At 56.8% G+C, this 21053-nt stretch overlaps 3 protein-coding genes across 6 annotated transcripts; 1 reads left to right on the forward strand and 2 right to left on the reverse strand.

Annotated features, from left to right (window-relative positions):
• Nucleotides 1-52: 52 nt before the first annotated feature.
• On the forward strand, nt 53-5608 carry TBX6 (T-box transcription factor 6). The gene is made up of 8 exons (XM_036824426.1): nt 53-1237; nt 1323-1557; nt 2471-2738; nt 2821-2967; nt 3044-3114; nt 4305-4378; nt 4461-4644; nt 4727-5608. Exons 1-8 carry the CDS (start codon nt 1120-1122, stop codon nt 4938-4940), a joined length of 1311 nt encoding a protein of 436 aa, XP_036680321.1. The 5' UTR covers nt 53-1119; the 3' UTR covers nt 4941-5608.
• Nucleotides 5609-5809: 201 nt separating this feature from the next.
• Nucleotides 5810-13257, reverse strand: PPP4C (protein phosphatase 4 catalytic subunit). 3 transcript variants are annotated; one of them, XM_036824436.1, is made up of 9 exons: nt 13138-13257; nt 12745-12906; nt 9206-9257; nt 8625-8675; nt 8300-8401; nt 7513-7686; nt 7294-7420; nt 6311-6500; nt 5810-6230 (listed from the first exon to the last, which is right to left on the reverse strand). In XM_036824436.1, the coding sequence occupies exons 2-9, from the start codon at nt 12840-12842 to the stop codon at nt 6101-6103; spliced, it is 924 nt and encodes a 307-aa protein (XP_036680331.1). In that variant the 5' UTR covers nt 12843-12906; nt 13138-13257; the 3' UTR covers nt 5810-6100. The 3 variants fall into 3 exon arrangements, with proteins under 3 accessions (XP_036680331.1, XP_036680334.1, XP_036680333.1); XM_036824439.1 differs by lacking the exons at nt 12745-12906; nt 13138-13257 and adding an exon at nt 12307-12326; XM_036824438.1 differs by lacking the exons at nt 9206-9257; nt 12745-12906; nt 13138-13257 and adding an exon at nt 9001-9189.
• A 2402-nt stretch (nt 13258-15659) lies between these two features.
• Nucleotides 15660-20990, reverse strand: ALDOA (aldolase, fructose-bisphosphate A). Of its 2 annotated transcripts, none has more exons than XM_036825981.1 (9): nt 20839-20990; nt 18248-18374; nt 17951-18162; nt 17427-17481; nt 17136-17296; nt 16708-16791; nt 16416-16590; nt 16052-16251; nt 15660-15963 (listed from the first exon to the last, which is right to left on the reverse strand). In XM_036825981.1, exons 2-9 carry the CDS (start codon nt 18357-18359, stop codon nt 15868-15870), a joined length of 1095 nt encoding a protein of 364 aa, XP_036681876.1. In that variant the 5' UTR covers nt 18360-18374; nt 20839-20990; the 3' UTR covers nt 15660-15867. The 2 variants fall into 2 exon arrangements, with proteins under 2 accessions (XP_036681876.1, XP_036681877.1); XM_036825982.1 differs by lacking the exon at nt 20839-20990 and adding an exon at nt 19713-19979.
• Between the last annotated feature and the right edge of the window lie 63 nt (nt 20991-21053).

Here is a 21053-nt window from a genome sequence, read left to right on the forward strand (position 1 = left end):
GCGGGGGGGACTCACATGCAGATTCCTGCCTCTATAGACCTGTTCCCTTTTGAGTCCCGGAGACATGGGGTAGGCACGGCGGTCAAAGCTGGGAGCCTTCGCTCCTGGAGCTCAGCTACCTTCTCTAGCACCGGAGGCGGATCTCACTGCCGGTGGAGATTCCCGCGCCCACTCTAGCTCGCTAGGCCTTGACCTCAGCTGATCTGCATCTCCTCAGCCTAAATGTTTTGACGCCGCCTAGGGGCAGCTCTCCTGAGAGGCAACTGCGCCGCGGGTTTCACCGCCCCCCTCGTCCCAACTACAACTTCCAGCGGCCCCAGCGGCACCTGCCTGTCTCCTTCGCGCCAAACCTCGGCCCTGGGCCTGCTGGGAAGTGTAGTTCCGAGGGTTCCCCAACGCGGGACCTTCTGGGAAACCCGGGCGTCAGCGGTCAGAGACCGTCGAGCTCTCGGCGTCTCCAAACTTTTGAGACTAGGCGGAGGCTGGAGGTTTTTCAGAATGGGAACCGGGAAGGACTCCAGAGTTCAGGCCTCAGCTGCGGACTCCTCGAGGTCCCCGGTGCCCCGCATTAACAATAAGCTCTGGTCGCGTCCCTCCAGCCCTGCTCCTTCCCTCCAGTCATGCTTCGTCCCTCCAAGTCTCATCCTCCAAGTGAAGGGGGCGGGGGTCACCTGCCAGAAAAGTCTGGGGCGCCAAGGTCTGCCCCAGGACTCCAGGCTCCATCCCAGGGTCCAGGCCCCGCCCCTCAGTAGCTTATCCCTAGCCGGGGCTCCCCCCGTGGGAACGGGGACCAGCTGGCCGGAAGCGCCAAACTGCGTCCCTGTCGAGCCCCGGGGATCAATCAGGCCGAGGAGTTAATTATGTAATGAGGGGGCAGGGGGTCGGGGCTAATGAAGCCTGGGGGGGAGGGGAGGAGGGAGGGTACCCAGGTAGCCGGCCCCCTCTCGGACCCCTTCCAGGCCCCAGGGGTCTCCACCCCAGCCTAACTCCAGGGCCCCAAAGAGGGGAGGGGCTGTGATCCTGGGTCTGGAAGGGGCTGAGCTGTGAGCTATAAAGGGGGCATCTCTCAGCACTGGGGCACTCTAGGCAGCGTGACCTGAGGCCAGACAGGACTACTCCATGTACCATCCACGAGAGTTGTACCCCTCCCTGGGGACCGGCTACCGCCTAGGGCCTCCCCAGCCCGGAGCAGATTCCAGCTTCCCGCCTGCCCTGGCAGAGGGCTACCGCTACCCCGGTGAGCAGTGGGGGCAGCTTCTGTGTAGGAATTGGGGTGGAGGCTGTGGCCCTCGGCTGGCTCCTCATTCTCCTCCCATCTCCAGATCTGGACACTCCCAAACTGGATTGCTTCCTCTCCGGGATTGAGGCTGCTCCCCGAACTCTGGCCGCTCCTCCACCTCTACCCCCGTTGCCCCCAACCCTGGGCACTGAGCCGCCCCCTCCAGCCCCAGAGGGCCTTCATCCACTCCCTGGAGTCAGCCTGAGCCTGGAGAACCGGGAGTTGTGGAAAGAGTTCAACTCCGTGGGAACAGAGATGATCATCACCAAAGCTGGGAGGTGAGGGGGCTGGGCCAGGGTCCGAAGACCCAGTGTGTTCCTGGTGGGGGTCTCTTGGGAAAGGCAGAGTCCCCGGTGATGGGGCTAGGTGTGGGGATTCCTAGGGAGGCTAGAGCTCTGCCTGAGTTCAGAGCGTGACTGTGGCCTGGGTCAGGGATTCTTCTGTGGCTGGACCAGGGGTCATTCTGTGGCAAGTGTCAAGGGTCAGTCTGTGGAGTCTGTGGCTGGTTTAGGGACTGACCTATGGCAAGGGTCCTAGGTCAGTCTGGGCCCGGGGCAGAAAGTCGGGCTGGGTTATAAGTTAGTACGTGGCCTAGATCAGGGGTCAGTCTGTGCGTAGAGTCAGCATTCAGCCTATGACTGGGGTCATGGGCCAGCCACTGACCAGCATCAGGGAAGTCTGGCCAGGATCAGGGGTCACCTTGGAGGCAGGGATATGGTCAGTGTGCAGTCTTTATCTAGGCCAGGAGCTCAGGCACTAGCGCGGTGAGTCCCCTTTTTATTTTCTCTGAAGCACGTTTGTCCAGCAGCTGTAGATTCTGGTGCTGGAGATCAAGCGAGGAGACGAGGGTGGGGAGCAGAAGGCTCCTGGCAAGATTTCCAGAAGGAAAGTGTGTCACTCCTGCTTCCGCAAATGGAGTTTGAGGGGCCAGGGGTCAGGAGTCCAGACTCTGCTCCTAACCTGCTGTGTGACTCTGGTCAGATCACCTGACCCGTCGGTCCTGTTTCTCATCTGTAAAATGGGATGAGACAAGCTTATAGCTCTAAGATCCTGCCCTCTGAGTTCTGATTCCACATCCCTCGATTTTATGTGACAACTGCGTGAGCCAGTGGCTATGCCCCCTTGCGGGTGCTGTGCCCACCCCGGGCCACTGGGTAGCTCCAGGCCTCTCCCCTCCCTTCCCCTGTCCAGGCGCATGTTCCCTGCTTGCCGAGTATCAGTCACTGGCCTGGACCCCGAGGCCCGCTACCTGTTTCTTCTGGATGTGGTGCCGGTGGATGGGGCTCGCTACCGCTGGCAGGGCCGGCGCTGGGAGCCCAGCGGCAAGGCAGAGCCCCGCCTGCCTGACCGCGTTTACATTCATCCTGACTCCCCTGCCACCGGTGCCCACTGGATGCGGCAGCCTGTGTCTTTCCATCGTGTCAAGCTCACCAACAGCACACTGGACCCCCATGGCCACGTGAGGCCCAGGCTGGGACCCCCCGGATAAGGGTTGGGGGTGGGACCAGGGTAGGGGGTCATTCCTGTTTCTTCCCTCCCAGCTGATCTTGCACTCCATGCATAAGTATCAGCCCCGCATACACCTGGTGCGGGCCGCCCAGCTTTGCAGCCAACACTGGGGGGGCGTTGCCTCCTTCCGCTTCCCCGAGACCATGTTCATCTCCGTGACAGCCTACCAGAACCCACGGGTGAGTGACCCTGCTTGAGGGGGTGGCGTGCCCTGCCCAGGCTGTGGGAGTTTTGACTCTGGATGTGCACCCCCAGATCACACAACTGAAGATTGCAGCCAACCCCTTTGCCAAGGGCTTCCGGGAGAATGGCAGAAACTGTAAGAGGTGGGCATCATTCATTCATTCACTCATTCATTCATCAAATGTTTATTAATCGTCCACTGTGTGCCAGGCACTGTGCTGGATGCCAGGAACACAATGTAAGTAAAAACATGTATTCACTCACTGATTTGACAAATACTTATTTAGCACCAGCTTATGTGCCAGGCACAGTTCTAGGCAGTGAGGATGCAACAGTGAACAAACCAAAGCCCCTGCCCTCATGGAACTGATGATACTCTAGTGGGCGGAGTAGACAAGTAGACAAGAGAAATAAATATTATGTAACATGTTAGGGATAAGTTCTAAAGAGAAAAGAAAGCAAGCAAGGAAGATCAGAAGGACTGGAGAGAGGTATTTATTAGATAAGAGGCCTGGAAATGCCTCACTAAGAGGACATTTGAGAAAAGACTTGGAGGAAGTATGGGAGGGAGCCAGGTGGATATCTGGGAACATGCCAGGGCCCTGAGGTGGGAGCATGCCTGCGGTATGGCGGGTGTGGAGTGAGAGAGGTGATGGGTAGCCAGGTTATGGTGGGCTGTAAAGGTTTCGTTAGGACACTGGCTTCTAACTAAACCCTTCAGAGCTGGCCCTTGCCCTCAAGACACTTAGAGTCAGGCAGAAGAGATAGATATTAATTCAAGGATCACCCTAACAAATGTAACAGTATCACTCGACAAAGGTTATCAGGGAGGGCGTGTGGTGCTGTGGGAAGTCAGGAGGCCTCCTTTGAGGAAGTTATGCTTGAACTGAGACAAGAAGGAGGAGTAAAGCAGGTGAAGAGGGGACAGACGGGGGATTCCAGAGTGTGGCTGAAAGGCAGCTAGTGGAGATGGGCAGAGTGAACAAGGTGGCATGAGCTGGGATCAGACCATGCCCTGGCCTTGTTGCTTGGGAAGGAGTTTCCATGGATTCTAAATGCAATAGGAAACCATTAGAAAGTTTTAAGTGGGGAATAAATCCCAGCTCTGCTATTTCCTAGTCATTTAATTCTCTGGCCTTCCATTTCTTCTTCTGTAAAATGGGTATAATAATGGCACCTACCTGATAGGGTCCCTGGGTGAAATGCCTGGCACCTGGTAAGTGCTCTTATTACCATCATCACCATCACCATTATCATCATCATCATCATCATCATCATCATCATCATCATCATCATCATCATCATCATCATCATCATCATCACTGTTCCCCAGGGAGCGAGACGCCCGTGTGAAGAGGAAACTGCGGGGCCCAGAGCCAGTAGCCACAGCGACCTACGGGAGTGGAGGTGAGTGTAGTCCCAGTGGTGATGGGGCCAGGCCTGAGATGCTGATCCTCCTTAGCCCACACTGTCCCTTCTGTCTCCCCAGATGCACCAGGTGGTCCCTGTGATTCCACACTGGGTGGGGACGTTCGTGAGTCAGATCCAGAGCAGGCCCCAGCGCCCGGGGAAGCTGCCCCAGCCCCAGCTCCTCCCTGTGGTGGCTCCAGTGCTGAGGCCTACCTTCTGCACCCTGCAGCTTTCCATGGGGCCCCTGGTCACCTTCCAACCAGGTGAGTGGGACAAGTGCACAGGGCTGGGCTGTTCCAGGCTGGGGATCCCTCTCCCCTGTTCTGATGCCTCTCTGCACTTCAGGAACCCCAGCTTCCCCGAGGCTCCAGACTCTGGGCGCCCAGCCCCCTACTCAGCCGCCTTCCTGGAGCTGCAGCCCGGGCCAGCAGGCTCAGGATACCCAGCAGCGGCACCCTCAGCGTCCTTTGCCTCGCACTTCCTCCAAGGGGGCCCCTTCCCTCTGCCCTACCCTGGGCCTGGGGCTTACCTGGATGTGGGCTCCAAACCAATGTACTGAGCCTTTGCTAAAGCCCCTCTGCCTCCCTCCTCGTCTTCCATCACAAACCTCCAGTTCCCCTCCCCCAGGCCTGTTGCCCCCTCACTTCCACTGGCCCCATCCCCCACACCAAATGGCTGCCTCGGGCCTCCCCCACCCCACTTCACACTTTGATTTCACTCCCACCCCCCTCTGGCTTCAAAGCTCTGGCTAAGCCGCTGGGAGTCCAGCTGGGGCCAGCTTCCCCTTCCCGGCTCTCACCTCAGTGTGAATGGAGGGAGGCTCTGCCTGGCCAAATGGGACCTGGGACCAGCACTCCCACCTCCCAGCCTCACCCTTGGGACCGGCAAGTTCTACCCCGTCGCCCCAGTGCAAGCCACGCCAGTCTCTTCTCAGGACGAGAGTATTTTTTGTTAATAAAACTCGGAAGACAGACATCATCAGTGTTCTGGAAACATTGGGCTAATGGTGTTCGGCCCCGAGTGGGGCTGTGTGAGCACAGGTTCTGTGAGGAGACCCCAGGCCCCAATCTAGACTTGTCATTTCCAGCTGCTTGACCTTGTGCGTGTAAATCAACACTCTGGGCCTGTTTCCTCTTCAGAAAAATGGGGGAATCAGTGTCTTGACACTCAATGTTCTGAGAATTAAATAGGGCTGCCTGAGAACCCGCCCCTCTACCTAGCCCTCAGGAGCGGTCACTGTCACTGGATGGGGACCAGGAGGCTCTGGGCAAGTTGACTGGCCTGAGCCGCACCTTGCTGGCAGGACTGGGGTTCCAGGGCAGTCAATGTCCTGACATCTACCAGGCTGCGCTGGCACCACTGCTCATCCCCAATCAATTCTGACACAAACCCAAAGACCATTTTTCTTCTTTTATTAGATTTTTTTTCTTTTTTTTTTTTCTTCTCAAAATTTTTATCTAAAAACAAACAAACAAAAAAAAAAAAAGGAAAAAAAAGAAAAACAAAATTATTGGAAACTTCACGGTTCAAGTGGGGAGACGGGGGAGGAGGAGCATGGAGCCAAGGCTCCAAGCCTCTCCAGAAAAGTCCTCACCCACAAAGTGCCCTCTTTTGGGGGGACAGCATAGCCGGGGACAGCCCCCCAGCCTTCGTCTGAAGAGGGCAGAGTCACAGTGGTCCAGGGGCCAGAGGGGCTGGAGGAGGCAGGGGCCAAAGGGGTCACAGGAAGTAGTCAGCCACGGGCTTTTTGGAGGGGATGCCCCGTGTCTCTTGGGGAGCGGCCTCAAAGATGATGAAATCTTTCTGGAGATGCTCGTCCAGCTCCAAGATGGCTGCCACATTCCCACAGCTGGAAGTCGGAGGGCAGCAGGGTTAAAGAAGCGGGTCAGCCTAGATCCCCACCTCGACCTCCCGGCCCAGGCAGCTCACCGGTAGCAGTAGTTGGGTGCCGACCACACAGTGAGTACAGTCTCGTTGAAGTGCCACTTATAACCTTCCATCACCAGTTGGTGGGCACGGCAGATCATGTCAATGTCGTTGGCTGCATTGAACTGGGCCACCACGTCACTGCCAAATAGGTAGCCAGCCCCACGGGGGCTCACGCCCCAGCCTGTTGTGTCTGAGGCAGATGAGGGTAGGGATGCCGAGAGGGTGTCTTCAGGGCATCAGTGGTTATCCGTGGCCCTTTGCAGGAGAGTACCCTGCCCCTCCCCCAGTTAGGCCTGTGCAGCAGGAGCACAGGGCCCGAATGCGTTCTGAGGGAGCCTGGGGGCAGGACAGCAAATGCTGAAGCAGATAAGCTCCAAAGAAGAAAGAATTTCCTGATAGTTGAGCCACCTCACCATCAGGGTGACCATGTAATTTACTGTCCAAACAGGTACACACAAGAGCGAAAGGAGGTGCTGACAGTAACCAGGCCAGGACAGCACCTGTGACCCCGGGCTGCCCAGCCGGCGGGGAGGTAGTAACAGGGCAGCGAGGGAGTGGAGGCTGCTGTTACAGCACAAGAGCCCTAGACAGGGATCAGGAGGCTTGGCTTTCATCTCGGCTCTGCTCCATCTAGCTGAGGAGGCCCACAAAATGAGGGGTCCTCAGGGGGCCACCATTCTGGGAGTCTGAACTCTGCAGAAGCCCCTTCACATTCAGGGAGCTGATGATTTTGTCCTCAACAAGCCCCTGAGCAATGACATACATCCCCCCAATCCCCCAGCTCAAAGCACCCAGCTCCCCATGTTCTCCTCCTCATCAAGGGTGCCAGCCAGTTGGCAGTCAAGCACGGACGCCAGTGAGGACCGGCCCCGCTCTGCTGTGTCCCAAACTCACCAGCTCGGGCTTTCCCTTCAAGGCACCTGCTTTAACCACAGGACCCCCTCAGTCACTCACCAAACTATGAGTAGAGCTCCTGCCCTCACCTTCAGGGTCGGACCAGAGCAGGTCACACATGGGCCCGTCATGAGGCACCTCTTGCTTTCGGTCAATTGTCCGGATCTGGTCCAGTGTCTGGATGGAGGGGGAAAGGCCCCCGTGCACACAGAAGATCTACAGGGGAGAGTGAGACAGGCGGGAAGGGAGGCTGAGGCCCAGCGCCTCTTCCATCTCTCCCATCCCCGGGAGCTGTGTGGCGGGCCTACCTTGCCATCGATGATGGCCGACAGGCTGAGGTAGTCAAAGATCTCAGTGCAGTAGCGCCACACGGTCACTGAGCCGTACTTGCGCAGACACTCGTCATAGAAGCCGTAGACCTGGGTGATCTGACGGCTTTCGTGGTTGCCCCGGATCAGGGTGATGCGGTCAGGATAGCGAACCTGGAGGTAGGCACCACGCCAGGCCTGGGGTCGAGGCTCTGTCTCGTGCTCCTAGATGTCCTCACATCTGCCAGCCCCGCTGCATCCTCATCACTACTGCCGTGGCCCAGATTCATGTCACCTCTGCCTGAACGGTGTTCCATCCACCTCACACGCTCCCAGTCCCTCCTCCAGAGGAGGCAAAGCTGAATCCTCTCCCACCTCCTGCCCACCTCACAACTACAAACCTAACGGCCCCTCCTTCATCCACCAGGTACAGACCAAGCCCTTAGCAAGACACTTAGAGCATTTTGTCATCTGGTCCCTTACAGCCTCTCTCCCCCCAGTGGATAATGTACCCAGCTGAACTCAACTCTTTGCCACTTTCTGAACTGGATGAGCCTCTATTTCCTCCCCTACAATGCCGTCCCTCTGACCTCATCCTCCAGGGGCCCCATCAGATGTCCCCAAGTCAAGGAAAGCTTCTCTGACCACCCAAGCAGAATCTGTCCGTCACCAGCAGCACAGCTCAAGAGTTGGGGGTGGATGGAGCAGGAGATGAGGGCCGAAAGGATGCAGACAGGTCAGGCCTGAGGTGGCCCAGGTCTGGGGTCCAGAAGTCAGGGGGTCCCACCTTAAGTGCCAGCAGCAGGAGGAACGTTTCGACGCTGTAGAAACCACGATCCACAAAGTCCCCCATGAAGAGGTAGTTAGTCTCAGGGACGTCGCCTCCCACCTGAGGAGGGAGGAAGAAGGTTCCGCTTGGTCCTAAACTGTCCCCGACCCACTGTGGTGGCCCATTTCCAGTCAAGTTGAGGCCCTTCTTTCACAATGGGCCCACCTGACTAGGGGCCTCTGGCCTCCACTCCACTCGCCAAACTCAAAAGTTTCCACTCTCAGTTAAAGGGGTCTTCCAGTCATCCCCCAGGTCACCTTTCCCATTGTTTCCCCACACTCACTCTGAACAGCTCCTTGAGGTCATAGAATTGTCCATGGATGTCACCGCATACCTGGAAGTGAGAAAGCAGATCGGAACTCAACAGTCCGAAAGCCTCTGCTACCAGGGGCTGTCCTTCAAAACACCCACTGCTTGAGAAGATCCTTATCACTCTCGGCTAAGCCTCTGCTTCTCAGGGCCAAAAATCTACTCTCCCACCCCAATCCCCCCATCCCACACTGAGTGCCAACTATTCTGGGGGCAAGAGCTAGAGCCAATTCTTTCCAGCTAGACCTGCAGCTCCCAGAGGACCTGGCCCCCTCCTCTCCCTACTCCCCACCAGGCACCCAGAATAAAGTCACTAGTAACACACAGGAACACGTGGAGTCATCACTCACCGAACTGAGTTCTTCTGCCCTGGTCAAGAGCATCCCTCCAATGACTCCAAAGACCCTGCCCATAACAGCCAATTCTTCTAGCAAAGCTCCCTTGAAGATGGGGCTCTCAGGGATGAGGGGTAGACCTCGGAGCCCACAAGATTAAGGGGAATGACCACGTGCCTAAAAGACCAAGCCAGGCTGTGGAGGGATGGCGGGTACTCACTGTGACTGGCGAGTCCACCCTCTGCACGTTGCTCTCCTCCACCAAGATCTCTCTGGAGACAGGAGAAGACCAGGGTCACCAAAGCCGAGCCAGCCCAACCCTATTCCTGACCTTTTCTGCGGGGGAGGGGAGGATTTGAGGCTGTCCTTGAACCTCTAGGGGGCAGGTCAGAGGTGTGCAATTTCCCCAGGATAGCCTGACCACAGCCCCACTGCTCGAGACCCTTCTGTGCGTGGCTCCCTGCTGCCAACAGGCCAAAGCCCAAGCTCTTGTTCAGCCTTTGCAAGGAGTCTGGGACTTTCCTGGCCTTGACCCTCCACGCTGCTCCCTTTCACACAGCCAGCACTTACTCCCAGAAAACAGATGTCCTCCTCCTCCTCTCCACGGAGCCCTCTGCTCAGAGACCGTGCCCTCGGCCGAGCTCTTACAGCCCCTCTCTCCCCACCACAGCGGCCTCCTCCTGGACTGTCCCAAGTCATGGGGATGGTGCCCTGGGCAGGCTGGCCATCGGAGGCACCTTCAAAGTGATACGCTGTTGACGCTTTTCTATTATTTATTTAGAGGAAGTGAGGACCTGGTCCTCCCTTTCTCCTTGCAGTGCAGTCTACTTCTACCTGAGTGAGCTTGACATGAAATTGCTTTGTCCGTTACAGACACCTACTCGTAAGTAATGCCGTGTTTCTAGATTTTGTCCTTGATGATCACGGCAGCCGTGAACACTTCAGTTCACACCACGTGCCAGGACGGTAGTAAGAGCTCTGCATGGATGACGCAGGCAATCAAACCACTACCCTCGAAGGCAGGCACTGTGATGATTCCTATGGCTCAGATGAAGAAAGCGGCCAGTCACACAGGCAGAAACTGAACCAAGGCAGCCTGCTCCAGAGTGTGGCCCTTACCAAGCTAGTCTGACGTGGGAGGCACTTGCTCAGCCCTCTCTCTGCCAGTCCCCTCCCACAAGACCAGGAGTTCCTTGGGCTTAGGGCGCTCTGTACGACTAAGGTGGCTCCAGGGAGGTGTGCCTCGGTTTCCAGGAACGGCAGGAGGCGCTGGCGGTGGTCCAAGGGGCCAGACAGCAGCTAGGCTCTCCCACCTGTACTGCATCTTGTGCCAAACATCCGCCACATGACTGCTTATAATGACCTTTCCAACTGACTTGGGAGGTGCTTTCCATCCTCATCTGACAAAGAAACTGAGGCTTTAGAGAAAAAAGGGGCAGAATCAAGGTCACAAAGCTGGAGAGTGGCTGAATTGGAACCTCGGGGGTCCAATTTCCTGAGATTTTATACCAGCCCCTTCCACAGACTCTGGGTCGCAACCTACCTCAGTGCCAGCAAGGCCTCAGCACAGCATGGGAACCAGGCCCCAGCTCTGTCACCTGCAGCACATCACCAGCCCTCTCAGGGCTCACACCTGCTCACCTTCACTTCCACAACGAACAATGCCGACCAAAGCACCAGACCCTGTCCCTGGATATGAAGAATCTCATGCAGGCTCCATAAGGATTTCAAAGACTTGGAGATGTAGAGTGACTTGACCAGGGTCACACTGTTTATAGGTGACAAGGCTATACTTCATACTGAAGACCACCCGATTCAAAACCCTCAGCCGTTCTAATGTGCTGATGTTTTTCACAAGAGCAAATTCAGCTCCCAGGCCTCTGTAGTTCCAAGGTTTTGAGCCTCCGTACCCTCTGAGCAAGCAAAAGCTCTTGACACGACCAGCCTCAGCCTGGGCCCCTGGTGGGTCCTCAGGAGGCCACGGCCAGGTGCTAGAGTTGGTCCTCCTCCAGATTGGGCCTGGGATAACAATGGCCACCTCAGGCCTGAGCCTAGTACCTCCAAGCTCCATCGTAGGAGCTGGGCAGGACCCTTCCACTCCTCAGTAGCCCCCTGCTGCCTCTCACAGAGTCTAAATGTCTGTCTGCCTGGCTGTCAGTGAGCGTGGAGTATGGTCAAAGACCTGGATCCAAAACCAGGCTCCCCTCTGATCAGCTGTGAGACGAGGGGTAAGACATTATCTTCTCTGAGGCTCAGTGTCCTCTTTGTGAAATACTCACCCCATGCCCTGCCTATTCCACAGCGCTGCAAAGAGCAATGAAGACTGAACACATGAAGAGCCACAGACGAGCATTTAAAAGCAGGCCCTGCCTGTTCACCAAATCCATGCAGGCCCTGTCTGGCTGTTACAGGTTTGTGTGGGGCAAAGCCAAGCAAAGAGCCCGACGGCCACTTTCTCTCTGGATGGCCTTGGTCAAATCACTAGGCTTCAAGGAGTCACAGCTTCCTGTTCTGTAAAATGGGGCTAATAATTCCAACCTCACAGGATGGCTGTGGGAAGGAAATGGATATAAGTTCTTTGCCAGTACAAGGCCAGGCTAACAGTGGGCCTGTTGTTCCATCAATGTGGGGTAATTCTGCTGGCACTTTCCCCACAATTCTCCAGCATGGTGGAAGCCATGGAAAGTTCCTCAGGAGGCAGGTAACTGGTCTCCTCACCGCTGCCCACACATCTCAGGGCTCCACTCCTATTCTCATCCTGCTAGGAATGCCCTTCCTTACTGGGCCTGCCCCCATCAGCTATCCAAATTATTTTCATCTTTCAAGGCCACCTTCTCTTATAATCTTTCTCTAATAACTGCTGTCCATATCAGCATTGCCCTCTTCCTACAAAACAATTTCAGTAACACCCAACGTTTGTCCGGCAGTTACATTTTACCAAAGCCTATGCTAAGCACATCCCAAGCACCAACCATCTTATTAAGTACTATTATCCCCACATGAAGAAACGGAGTCTCAGAGACCTCAACATCACCAACACAGCGAGGAAGCTGGCAGAGCTGATTCCAACCTAGTGCCATCATATTCCAAAACCTGGTTCTTAATCACTACATCACCCTACTTCCCACAGAACTGAGTTGGGCCTCCCTCCACACCTTGCTTAATTCTACTCTGGCTTATTGGCTACTATTTCCTAGGCTCCCACAATGAATATGAGGGTGATCCAACTCCACTTTCTTGCATTATGGCCCGAAAAGGGACAGGACATGGAGAACTGGCTTCACGATCCATCACTTAATTGTTGAATATGAGAGTCCTCACCTGTAAGATGGGATCAATTCCGTCCACCTTTTAGGGTTGTTATTGGAATTAAAAGAACACTGTAAACCAGAGTCTTTAGCGTTTCTGCCTTGAACTCCTGTTCTTGCTGACACTCCCTTTTATCATCTTATTCTTCGAGGTCTATCCCAAAGTTCCGCCAAGAAACGTTCTCTGTTCCCCCCAGACAGATAGGGTTGTTTCCCTGAGCTTCCTAAGTCCTTTCTGTAACTAACTCCACTGAAAACACATCATCTAACACTTCAAGTGTCTTCATCCAGGTCTGTCTTCCCCCAACAGGCTGGCTGCTCCTCGAGGGAAGAGGCCCTATTCCGCTCCTCTCCGGGAAAGCTTCCAGGATGAGCCAGGCCCAAAGTTCTCAGCTGGGTTTGCCCCGGGCCGGAACCCCAAGCCTCTCTTCCCCGGAGCCACAGGGCTCACCTAGCCTTAGCACACAGGGCCTTGACCTCGCTCTCTTTGATGAGCTCGCAGCGCCGCAGCTGCTCGATCTGCCGGTCCAGGTCGCTGATCTCCGCCATGGCCCACCCCCCGGCGCGGGTCAGAGCCGGGGCCGCCGCCCCCTCCGCACCGCACAGGGGTCTCCTGGGAAAGGCGAAGACAAGCCCGCGGATCAGAGTGTCCCTAGGGGGCGCCGGGTCGGGGTCGGGGGCAACTCGATTCTGGAGCTGGCCCGGCCTCCCCACTCCCGCCTCCCCTCACATCGGCCCCCGGACCCCCAGCGTCCCACAGGCCGGGCCGCACCCCCGCTAACTCCCGTCGAGCCCCGCGGGCCCGCGCTGGGGACGGCGGCCTAGAGGGGTCTCAGACTATTACCGCCGCTGCGACTCCGGCTCCGGCTCCCGGGGTCCCTGTCTTCCTCCTTCCCTCCGCTTTGGGCCGCCGCCACCACCGCTTCTACTTCCGGCCCCGCCGCGGAAGCAGAGAAAGAGCAGTTCCGCCGCGCGCCGGACGTGGCGTCATACACACACTCCCCCTCCCACGCCGCGCCCTTACCCCACCCCCTCAAGCCTGAGAGTGGAAATGAGCCCAAGGAACCGGATGTCGGCAACAAGCGGACGGAAGTGATTGTGGGCTAAGCCGATTGGCGCTGCGAGGGATGTTAGGGACTTCAGTCCAGTCTCCTCATCTCAGTGAGGGAAACTGGAGCTGAGCCGGGGCTCCGACCTGTAACTTTAAGTTACACGTTTTTGTTTACCTGTTTTAGCAGACCTCCCCCATTACAATCCCTGAGGGATGGAACTTTGCCCTGTTTACACTTGCAGCCCCAGTGCTTAACTTTGAACAAGGCCTGGAACAGTTGGCATACAGAAGTATTCGTTCAATGGTGAAGGAATTCCAGTCCGGATCTCTTTCCAGGGCCCCAAAGAAATCTCTGCTGTGGAGGACCTCCGAAATTAGAAGTGGAAAAGAGTCCACCTTCCCCACACCAAGTCTATACCTCAGCTAGCATGACCTCCCTGATTCCAGAACGGTCCCTTTGACACCCCTCAGCTGCTTATTGTCTGCAGTTTTACTTTTTTTTTAGAGGAGGAAGCTGGCTAAAAAAGGTTAAGTAACTTGTTCATGGTTGCATAGCTAAGAACTTTGGGTTTGAATCGAAGTTGAAGTTTTTGTTTGTTTGACTGCGTTGGGTCTTCGTTGCTGCCGGCAGGCTTTCTCTAGTTGTGGCGAGCAGGGGCTACTCTTCATTGCAGTGCGCGGGCTTCTCATTGCGCTGGCTTCTCTTGTGGAGCACAGCACGCAGGCTTCAGTAGTTGTGGCGCGTGGGCTCAGTAGTTGTGGCTCATGGGCTCTAGGGCGCACGCAGGCTCAGCAGTTGTGGCGCACGGGCTTAGTTGCTCCGTGGCATGTGGGATCTTCCCGGACCAGGGCTCGAACCCGTGTCCCCTGCACTGGCAGGCGGATTCTTAACCACTGCACCACCAGGGAAGTCCCCAAAGTTGAAATCTGAACCCAGGAAAGCTGTGTCCTCAGTTCTAGTTTCTTCTTCTGTCACTTACTCTTTCTGGCGCTTTGTCGTTAGAAACTTTATAAAACATCCCAAACTGACCTTTGAAGTCCTCTGCTTCCCTAGTCTCTTGCTGCACGCAGAGGAAGTGATTGGTCTTTAAACAAACTTCTTGGTGTCAGAGCCCTTTTGGAATGTCCTTTTTGCTATCTTCTATGGACCCTCAATTTCTAGTTGCTTTACTTCAGACTTTGTTTCACAGAGAGCTGAGTGAGGCTAGGCACAGAAGTGAGGCCACAGTTTGAAGGTGCACTAGACACCAGTTCTGTTTTGGATGTAGGCAACAGATGCAAATGTGCAGAGAAAGGTAAAGGACTAAGTTCTTAAATTCCTAGAAGGTACTAAGTTTCTATGCAGATGACTATAGGGATTCAGTAGGTCCAGAGATCAGAAAGGTGAAGATTTTTTTTTTTCCCCTCTAGAGGAGAGCTCAGACAGGAAATGGTCCACATCATGAAATTTGGGAAGTGGCAGGACTATGTTGTTGGTTATGACCAAGATCTTTAATACCCAAAAAGATCTGATATAGTTACTATTACACCCCAGCCTGGGTGAACGGAGAAGGGTTCAAAGCACGGTATAGGGGAAGTGCAGGGCCCTCATTCTGGCTTCATGGAATGCAGAAGCCACAGAGCTTCAGTTCTTAACCCGGAACCTGAGCTCCACAGTTCTGCGTGTGTGTGTGTGTGTGTGTGTGTTGTTGAAGTGGATGTCAGAGAGGATTCCAGGTTCTTCAAGGGGTTCCACAGCCCAGAGTCTAAGAAGTCAGTTCTAATCCCATCTCCTTTTAAGATGGGAAAACAAACAAGCTCAACAGTGCAGATTAAGAAGACATGCATTAATGATCTTGTTTCAACCAAGAAACAGTGAGGCAAGATCGCCTTAAGGACAAATTGGGAATAACAGTACCTACTCCTGTAGAATACTTATCATGTTGTATGGCTTATAGATTCAGGAAATCTTAGTTTCTGTCAGTGGCTGTTTTTTTGTGACAGGGGCCTTCTACACCTATGAGTTCTGGGCCTAAAACTGAGGCTGAGGCTGCAGCCTCCTAAGACCAGCAGTTACACATGCACTCCCCCACTGTAAGCCTTATCAGATGCTGCTGGTAGAAGGAAGAGAACACTGGGTGGTTGGAAGAAAATTCACAAGCTCTTCTCTTGAAGCCCTGGGCAAGTATTAAACAAAGTATTAAACCAATTCATCTCCTTCACCTATTTTTCTGCTCAAGAAGGAAGAACATAATGCAAGGGCGCTTTCTTCTCCGGGCTCTGCCCCCTCCCCCAGCACCCCCCTGCCCTAGACACCACAGACGTGGACAACAGACTCCCCCTTAAATAGTTGTTTATTGGCAGTAGGCTGGAAATGGTGGAGTTAGCGTACACAGACAACACCAGGCATCAATGTCACGAGGGAGGCAAGAGTGACGGGAAAGAGCAGCCTGGAGCCCCGGTTGAGGCCCCCTCTCTTCAAGAGTGAGTGTGGGAGGGGGCAGGGCCTGGAGTGTTGAGGGGGCAGCCTTAGAACACCTCCGCTTAGTAGGCATGGTTAGAGATGAAGAGGGACTCACTGGCTGCAGCCCCTGCCTTACCACTTGGGGTGTACTTTCCTTGGCAGGCAAGGCTGTTGGCCTAAAAGGGGAGAGAAGCCAGAGTGAGAAGGTTCCTTCTCAGATCCCATCCACCCCAGCACCCTGCCCACCTCCTGCCCCATCCTTACCAGGGCTCGCTTGATGTATTCTTCCTGGGCAGCCTTCAGGTTCTCCTTCTTTCCACCCCAGGCCTTCAGGGCAGAGGCCTGCAGGGCTCGGCCATAAGAGAAGGTCAGGGCCCACGGCTTCAGCAGGTGGCACTTGTTGATGGCGCTGAGGTTGATGGATGCCTCCTCCTCACTCTGGCCTCCAGATAGGAAGGTGATCCCTGTAGAACAAGGGGGTGAAATGGGGGGAGGGGTTGTAGTCAGAGACACGGGGGACTGGTAGGAGGCCCTAGAAGCTGACCTGGAAATCAGAGCACATGGGCACAAGGTTTATGGGTACAGTTTGTCTACCTCCCAGAGGTCAAGATGAGGGTGTGGGTCTCACCAGGGACAGCGGGGGGCACTGTGCGACGCAGCGCTGTGACAGTTGCCATGGCAATCTCCTCGTGAGAATATTTATGGGTGCAGGCGTGGCCTGGGGTTACCATATTGGGCTTCAGCAAGGTGCCTTCCAGGTAGACGTGGTGGGCACTCAGAGCCTTGTAGACAGCAGCCAGCACCTACAGCAGGGCGGGACCAAAGTGGGGTAGGGTGGAGCAGGGAGGGGGACGGGGGTCAGCCCCAGGGCCCCCAGCCCAGCTCTCTAGCCCACCTCACTGCCCAGGCAGGCAACCTACCTTCTCGGTTACATACTGACAGCGTTTCAAGTCATGGTCCCCATCAGGGAGGATCTCAGGCTCCACGATGGGCACAATGCCATTCTGTGGGGTGAGGGACAGGGCAGCCGTGAGGCCTCCTAACCCAGAGCCCCACCTACGGCTCTTCACAGCCACTGACCAAGATCTTATCTCCATGACAACAGAGCCCCCTGGCTTCACAGCCCTTGGCAGATTGCAGATCAGCCATCTCCCCAGATCCACCTGCACAACCCCTATTCTGCTCTTCTGCTTGCAGAGCCCTCCACGGGCCCAAGCCTGGTGCTTGGTGAGGATCCAGAGCAGTTGCCTTGGGGAAGGTAGGTAGCCTGGCAGATGGGTGGCAGGCTAGCTGACACGCTGGAATGGAAAGAGGTGGGAAGTGGCCTCTTGGGGACCTACAGGCCCACCTGCTGGCAGATGCTGGCATAACGGGCCAGGACGTTGGCGTTTTCCATGATGGCGAGGGTGGAGGGGGTGTGTTCCCCTATCTTCAGCACACAGCGCCACTTGGCAAAGTCAGCTCCATCCTTCTTGTACTGGGCACAGCGCTCCGACAGCCCATCCAGCCCTGTAGAGGGGACGGAGGAATCAAAGCATGGCAGAGGAGGGGGCACGTGGCTCCCACACACCCTGGGCACCCAGAGGGGTACCGAGCTGGGTGGGCTGGTCGGTAGGGCCGGGAGCTAAACGGTTCTCACCTTGGGTGGTTGTCTCGCCGTTTGTTCCTGCCAGGGGTACTACACCCTTGTCTACCTGTTGGAGTGGGGCAACAACACAGGACAGGGAAGTGATCTCTAGTGCCATTTTCTCCTCTGTAGCCCCGCCCTGTCCCGGCTTTACTTCATCTCTCAAGTATCTTTCCTGTTTTGCAAATGATTCACGTAGTCATGTTATCTGATCCTATAGAGCAGGACACACACAGAGAGCCTGGGCTCCTACCACTTACTAACCCTATGAGCAAAACACTTCATGGCCTTGAGCATCTGGTTTTTCAATTGTATAATAAGCGTAACACCTGCCTCTCACAATTGCAAGGATTAAAAATGCCAAGCAGGTCCCATATGTTTCTAGCTTTTTTACACACGATTTGGAGGTGATCTGGGGCAGACTCCACCCAAGTCTCCAGGCTCCCGACCCGAAGTTCATCCCCCAGCCTGCTACTCTGGATTTCTTTCCCCCAGATCCACCTTACATCTCACACCCTGAGGTCTAGCCCCCTCACCTTGATGCCCACAACACCGCCCTTGGCTTTGATAACTTGCGGGAAGGGACGCCCATCATCTGTCTTCTGGTAGAGCGTCTCATGAAAGAGGATGACGCCCCCAATGCAGGGATTCACGCGGTCGTCGGCAGTCAGCAGCAGTTGGCGGTAGAAGCGCCGGTTCTCCTCGGTGTTCTCAGTGCCAATGGACTGCAGTCGCTTGGCAATGCTCCCTGTAGGGAAGCATCACATGGGAATAAGGGGATCAGCCTATCACCCCCAACCTGGGGCCCTCCTCCCACTGTGTCCTGCCCGCACCGGTGGACTCATCTGCAGCCAGGATGCCCTTGCCCGGAGCCACGATCCGGTGAGCGATGTCAGAGAGCTCCTTCTTCTGCTCCGGGGTCAGTGCTGGGTGTTGGTGGGGCATGGTGCCTGTCAGTTCCTTGGCAAGAGACAGACCAGGGAGGGCTAGTTAGCAGGGTCTCCCAACAAGCAAGGCCCCTTGCCTGGAGGTCAGGGCAAAGGTTCCCTACCTCCCCTGCCCCACAACTGGCAGGTCTTGGGACACTTCCTGTCCCCAGCTCTCCCCTACACCCGACTTCCCTATACTAGGCCTGCCTCCTGTACCTTTCCTAACTGTGTTTGTTGCTGGGTGTTGCCCAGCTGAGGGTGGGGCTGTATACTGGCATCTGGGGTAAAGGGAATAGGCCAGAGCCATGGACAGGCAAGTCACATGGAAGCCGGACCCTCCTGGCTTGCGCTCTGCCATGGGGTCACCTTGCCTGGAAGCAAAACCGAACCAGAGTATTTTAGAATTAGAGGTTGTGCAGAAGGCAGAAGGCCCGACCTCCTCATCTGAAAGGAGCCAGAGAAGGGAAAAGGTCTGTGTTTCAAGCCACACAGCAACCCTAGAGCCAAATCTGAGAGTAGAACCCAGATCTTCTGACTGTTACAGGAGTGTTCCTTGCAGTCCACTCGAGATCCCAGGGCTGGCTCAGGCTCCATGGCCTCAAGGACACCCCAAGGTCAGGCTTCTCCCCCCACGGTGGGGGGAGGTTGTTAGAAAAAGGATGTTAGGAAGAAGGCAGGAGGGTCATCAGAAGCCCAGAAAAGGGCCGCAGAGGAAGCCTAGCCCGAGGTGGAGAAAAGGGGTGAGGTCTGTCGTTCTCACTGCTCATACAGGGTGAGAGAACGTGGAGGAGAGGCAAGCGCCCACTCCTTCCCCTGAAAAATGCTCATGTCTGCTCTGCGGCTGCAGCTGTTCCAGGCTCAGAATCAAGGTCACCCGATAAGGAAAAATAGGGAAAGTGTTCATGGGGCATCAGAAGCTGCCGAGGGGTTTCTCCTCCTCGGCGGGGGCACCCGTCTCCCAGGACAGGGCCAACCACCCGCTTTCGGGAACCCTGAGGCAGTGTATGAGCTGGCCCCCACCCCTTGCGGCATCCTAGGATCCCTGCAGAGGCAAAGGGGCCGTAATACTTGCACCAAGAGTCCTAACAAGAAAAGGGGAGGGGGAAATGGCACTTCATCTCGCCCTGCTTCCTTCCTCCCTGCTGTGACTCAGCGCGGAGCGGCCCTTGGACTGCGCAGCAAACCGCGGGAGCTCAAGCTGGAAGAGTTGGGGAGTCTGGGCTACGAGCACAGGTGTGGGTGGCGGTGGAGGAAGGGAGATGCTGGGCCCGGGTGGGGGGCTCCGCGCGGACGCCCGACCCGCCACTACACCTCGGATCCTTCTCCACGACCCTCTCCCTGATCTTCGCACGTGGCGAGGGGCGCTCACCTGGCACAGGAGAGGGGCGGATTGGCAGGGTGCAGCGGTGGAGGGCCGCGGGCTGACGAGTGGACTGAGGGAGCGAACGCGGCAGTCGTCACCGGGACTCTGGTTCTGCGGCGCGTTCCAAGGGGAACGCAGCCTACTCAGCTCCCGAGGGGGGCGCGCGGGGGCGGGCAGGCAGGAGGCGGTGCCGCGCCTTATAAAGGCACCGCTCCACCCTCCGAGGGGTTTTTCCCTTTGCCGGGGGCCGGAAGCGCCCCGGCGTCCAATTGCAGGCGAGAGTCCGCCCCCCGAAAGGCGAAGCCCGGAGGCGGCGCTTGGGCGAGGACCGTGCGGCGAGAACACGATCCCTTCCCCCACCCCGTCCCCCTCGGACGTGACTCGGGCCACATCCCGCGGGTCGCGGGGGCCTTCCCCTCCCTCTCGCTTCTCCTCCCCCACCCCCCCTGCTTTGCGTGCTTTGGGGCGCTGTTACTCAGCCGATTTGGGGCACCGGCAGAGATGGGGATGGGGTGGGGTCAGGTCGGGGAAAAGCGGGTGGCAGAGCCCGAGAAGACTGAGGCTCAGCTTCCCCCGCCGCGGGCCCAGTCCAGCGGCCCGCGGCAGCCCCAGCTTCCGGCTGCGCTGAGGCAGCGTGCGTCGCGTTGTAACCGAATCCAGAGGTCAGGCGACTGCGAGCCCCGGCGGAAGAGAGGGCGGCGAGGGCACGCACTGGGAGCGCGAGGAGACGGCGGGGGCTGGCAAGGGGCGGAGGCGAGGCGGCAGCGGTTCCGGGTGTTCCGCGGGGAGAGTGCCTCCGCCGCATCTGCGCCCCATTCCGGCGGGTCTGGCTTCCGGGACCGGGAGGGCGTACGCGCCCGCCGCCCGGGCCGACCCCCGAAAGCCAGACCCAGTGGAAACCCGCCGGCTACCGCTCTGCCCAAGCAAGTCTGGGGATGCGGGGCCAGAGTCCCTGCGAAACTTCTCCCTGGCACTGGCTTTCTTCTCCAAAATAAAATCCGTCCCCCAGCTGTCAGCCTCCCAGATATTCTTCTAGCCTCCCCATCCTACCCGCCAGGTCTTCCCTCTTAACCCTCTTAATCCCGACGCCTCCAGCCCAGCCCCACCCCCGCTCCGTCCTGCTGGTGCCCACCTGCGAGGAGGAGGCCGAAGGAGCGGGCAGAGCCTGGTCAGCAGCGAGTGAGTCAGGCCACACCCGGGCTGGGTTATAAGGCTGCTCCTGCCCTACCCCCAACCAATGTCCCCGACCTTCTCCGGTGACCCTTGCCCTTCCCTCGCCACAGATCCCCTGGTAGGGGATCTATATTTAGGGAAACCTGAAGCTCCTGACATTCATGCCAGCTGGGG

This window comes from Balaenoptera musculus, chromosome 15 (genome assembly GCF_009873245.2).
Source record: "Balaenoptera musculus isolate JJ_BM4_2016_0621 chromosome 15, mBalMus1.pri.v3, whole genome shotgun sequence".
NCBI classification, from domain to species: Eukaryota; Metazoa; Chordata; class Mammalia; order Artiodactyla; family Balaenopteridae; genus Balaenoptera; species Balaenoptera musculus.

Excerpts from the sequence above, each read along its gene's own strand:
- TBX6 (XM_036824426.1), top strand. The coding sequence starts at position 1,120 with ATGTACCATCCACGAGAGTTGTACCCCTCCCTGGGGACCGGCTACCGC. Across the intron at positions 3,115-4,304 it reads AATGGCAGAAACTGTAAGAG|GGAGCGAGACGCCCGTGTGA; the intron begins GTGGGCATCATT and ends ACTGTTCCCCAG. Across the intron at positions 4,379-4,460 it reads AGCGACCTACGGGAGTGGAG|ATGCACCAGGTGGTCCCTGT; the intron begins GTGAGTGTAGTC and ends CTGTCTCCCCAG.
- PPP4C (XM_036824436.1), bottom strand. The coding sequence starts at position 12,842 with ATGGCGGAGATCAGCGACCTGGACCGGCAGATCGAGCAGCTGCGGCGC. Across the intron at positions 8,676-9,205 it reads GGGTGGACTCGCCAGTCACA|GTATGCGGTGACATCCATGG; the intron begins GTGAGTACCCGC and ends TCTCACTTCCAG. Across the intron at positions 8,402-8,624 it reads ACCTCAAGGAGCTGTTCAGA|GTGGGAGGCGACGTCCCTGA; the intron begins GTGAGTGTGGGG and ends CTCCCTCCTCAG.
- ALDOA (XM_036825981.1), bottom strand. The coding sequence starts at position 18,359 with ATGCCCCACCAACACCCAGCACTGACCCCGGAGCAGAAGAAGGAGCTC. Across the intron at positions 17,482-17,950 it reads GCGGTGTTGTGGGCATCAAG|GTAGACAAGGGTGTAGTACC; the intron begins GTGAGGGGGCTA and ends CCACTCCAACAG. Across the intron at positions 17,297-17,426 it reads CGGCGAGACAACCACCCAAG|GGCTGGATGGGCTGTCGGAG; the intron begins GTGAGAACCGTT and ends TCCCCTCTACAG.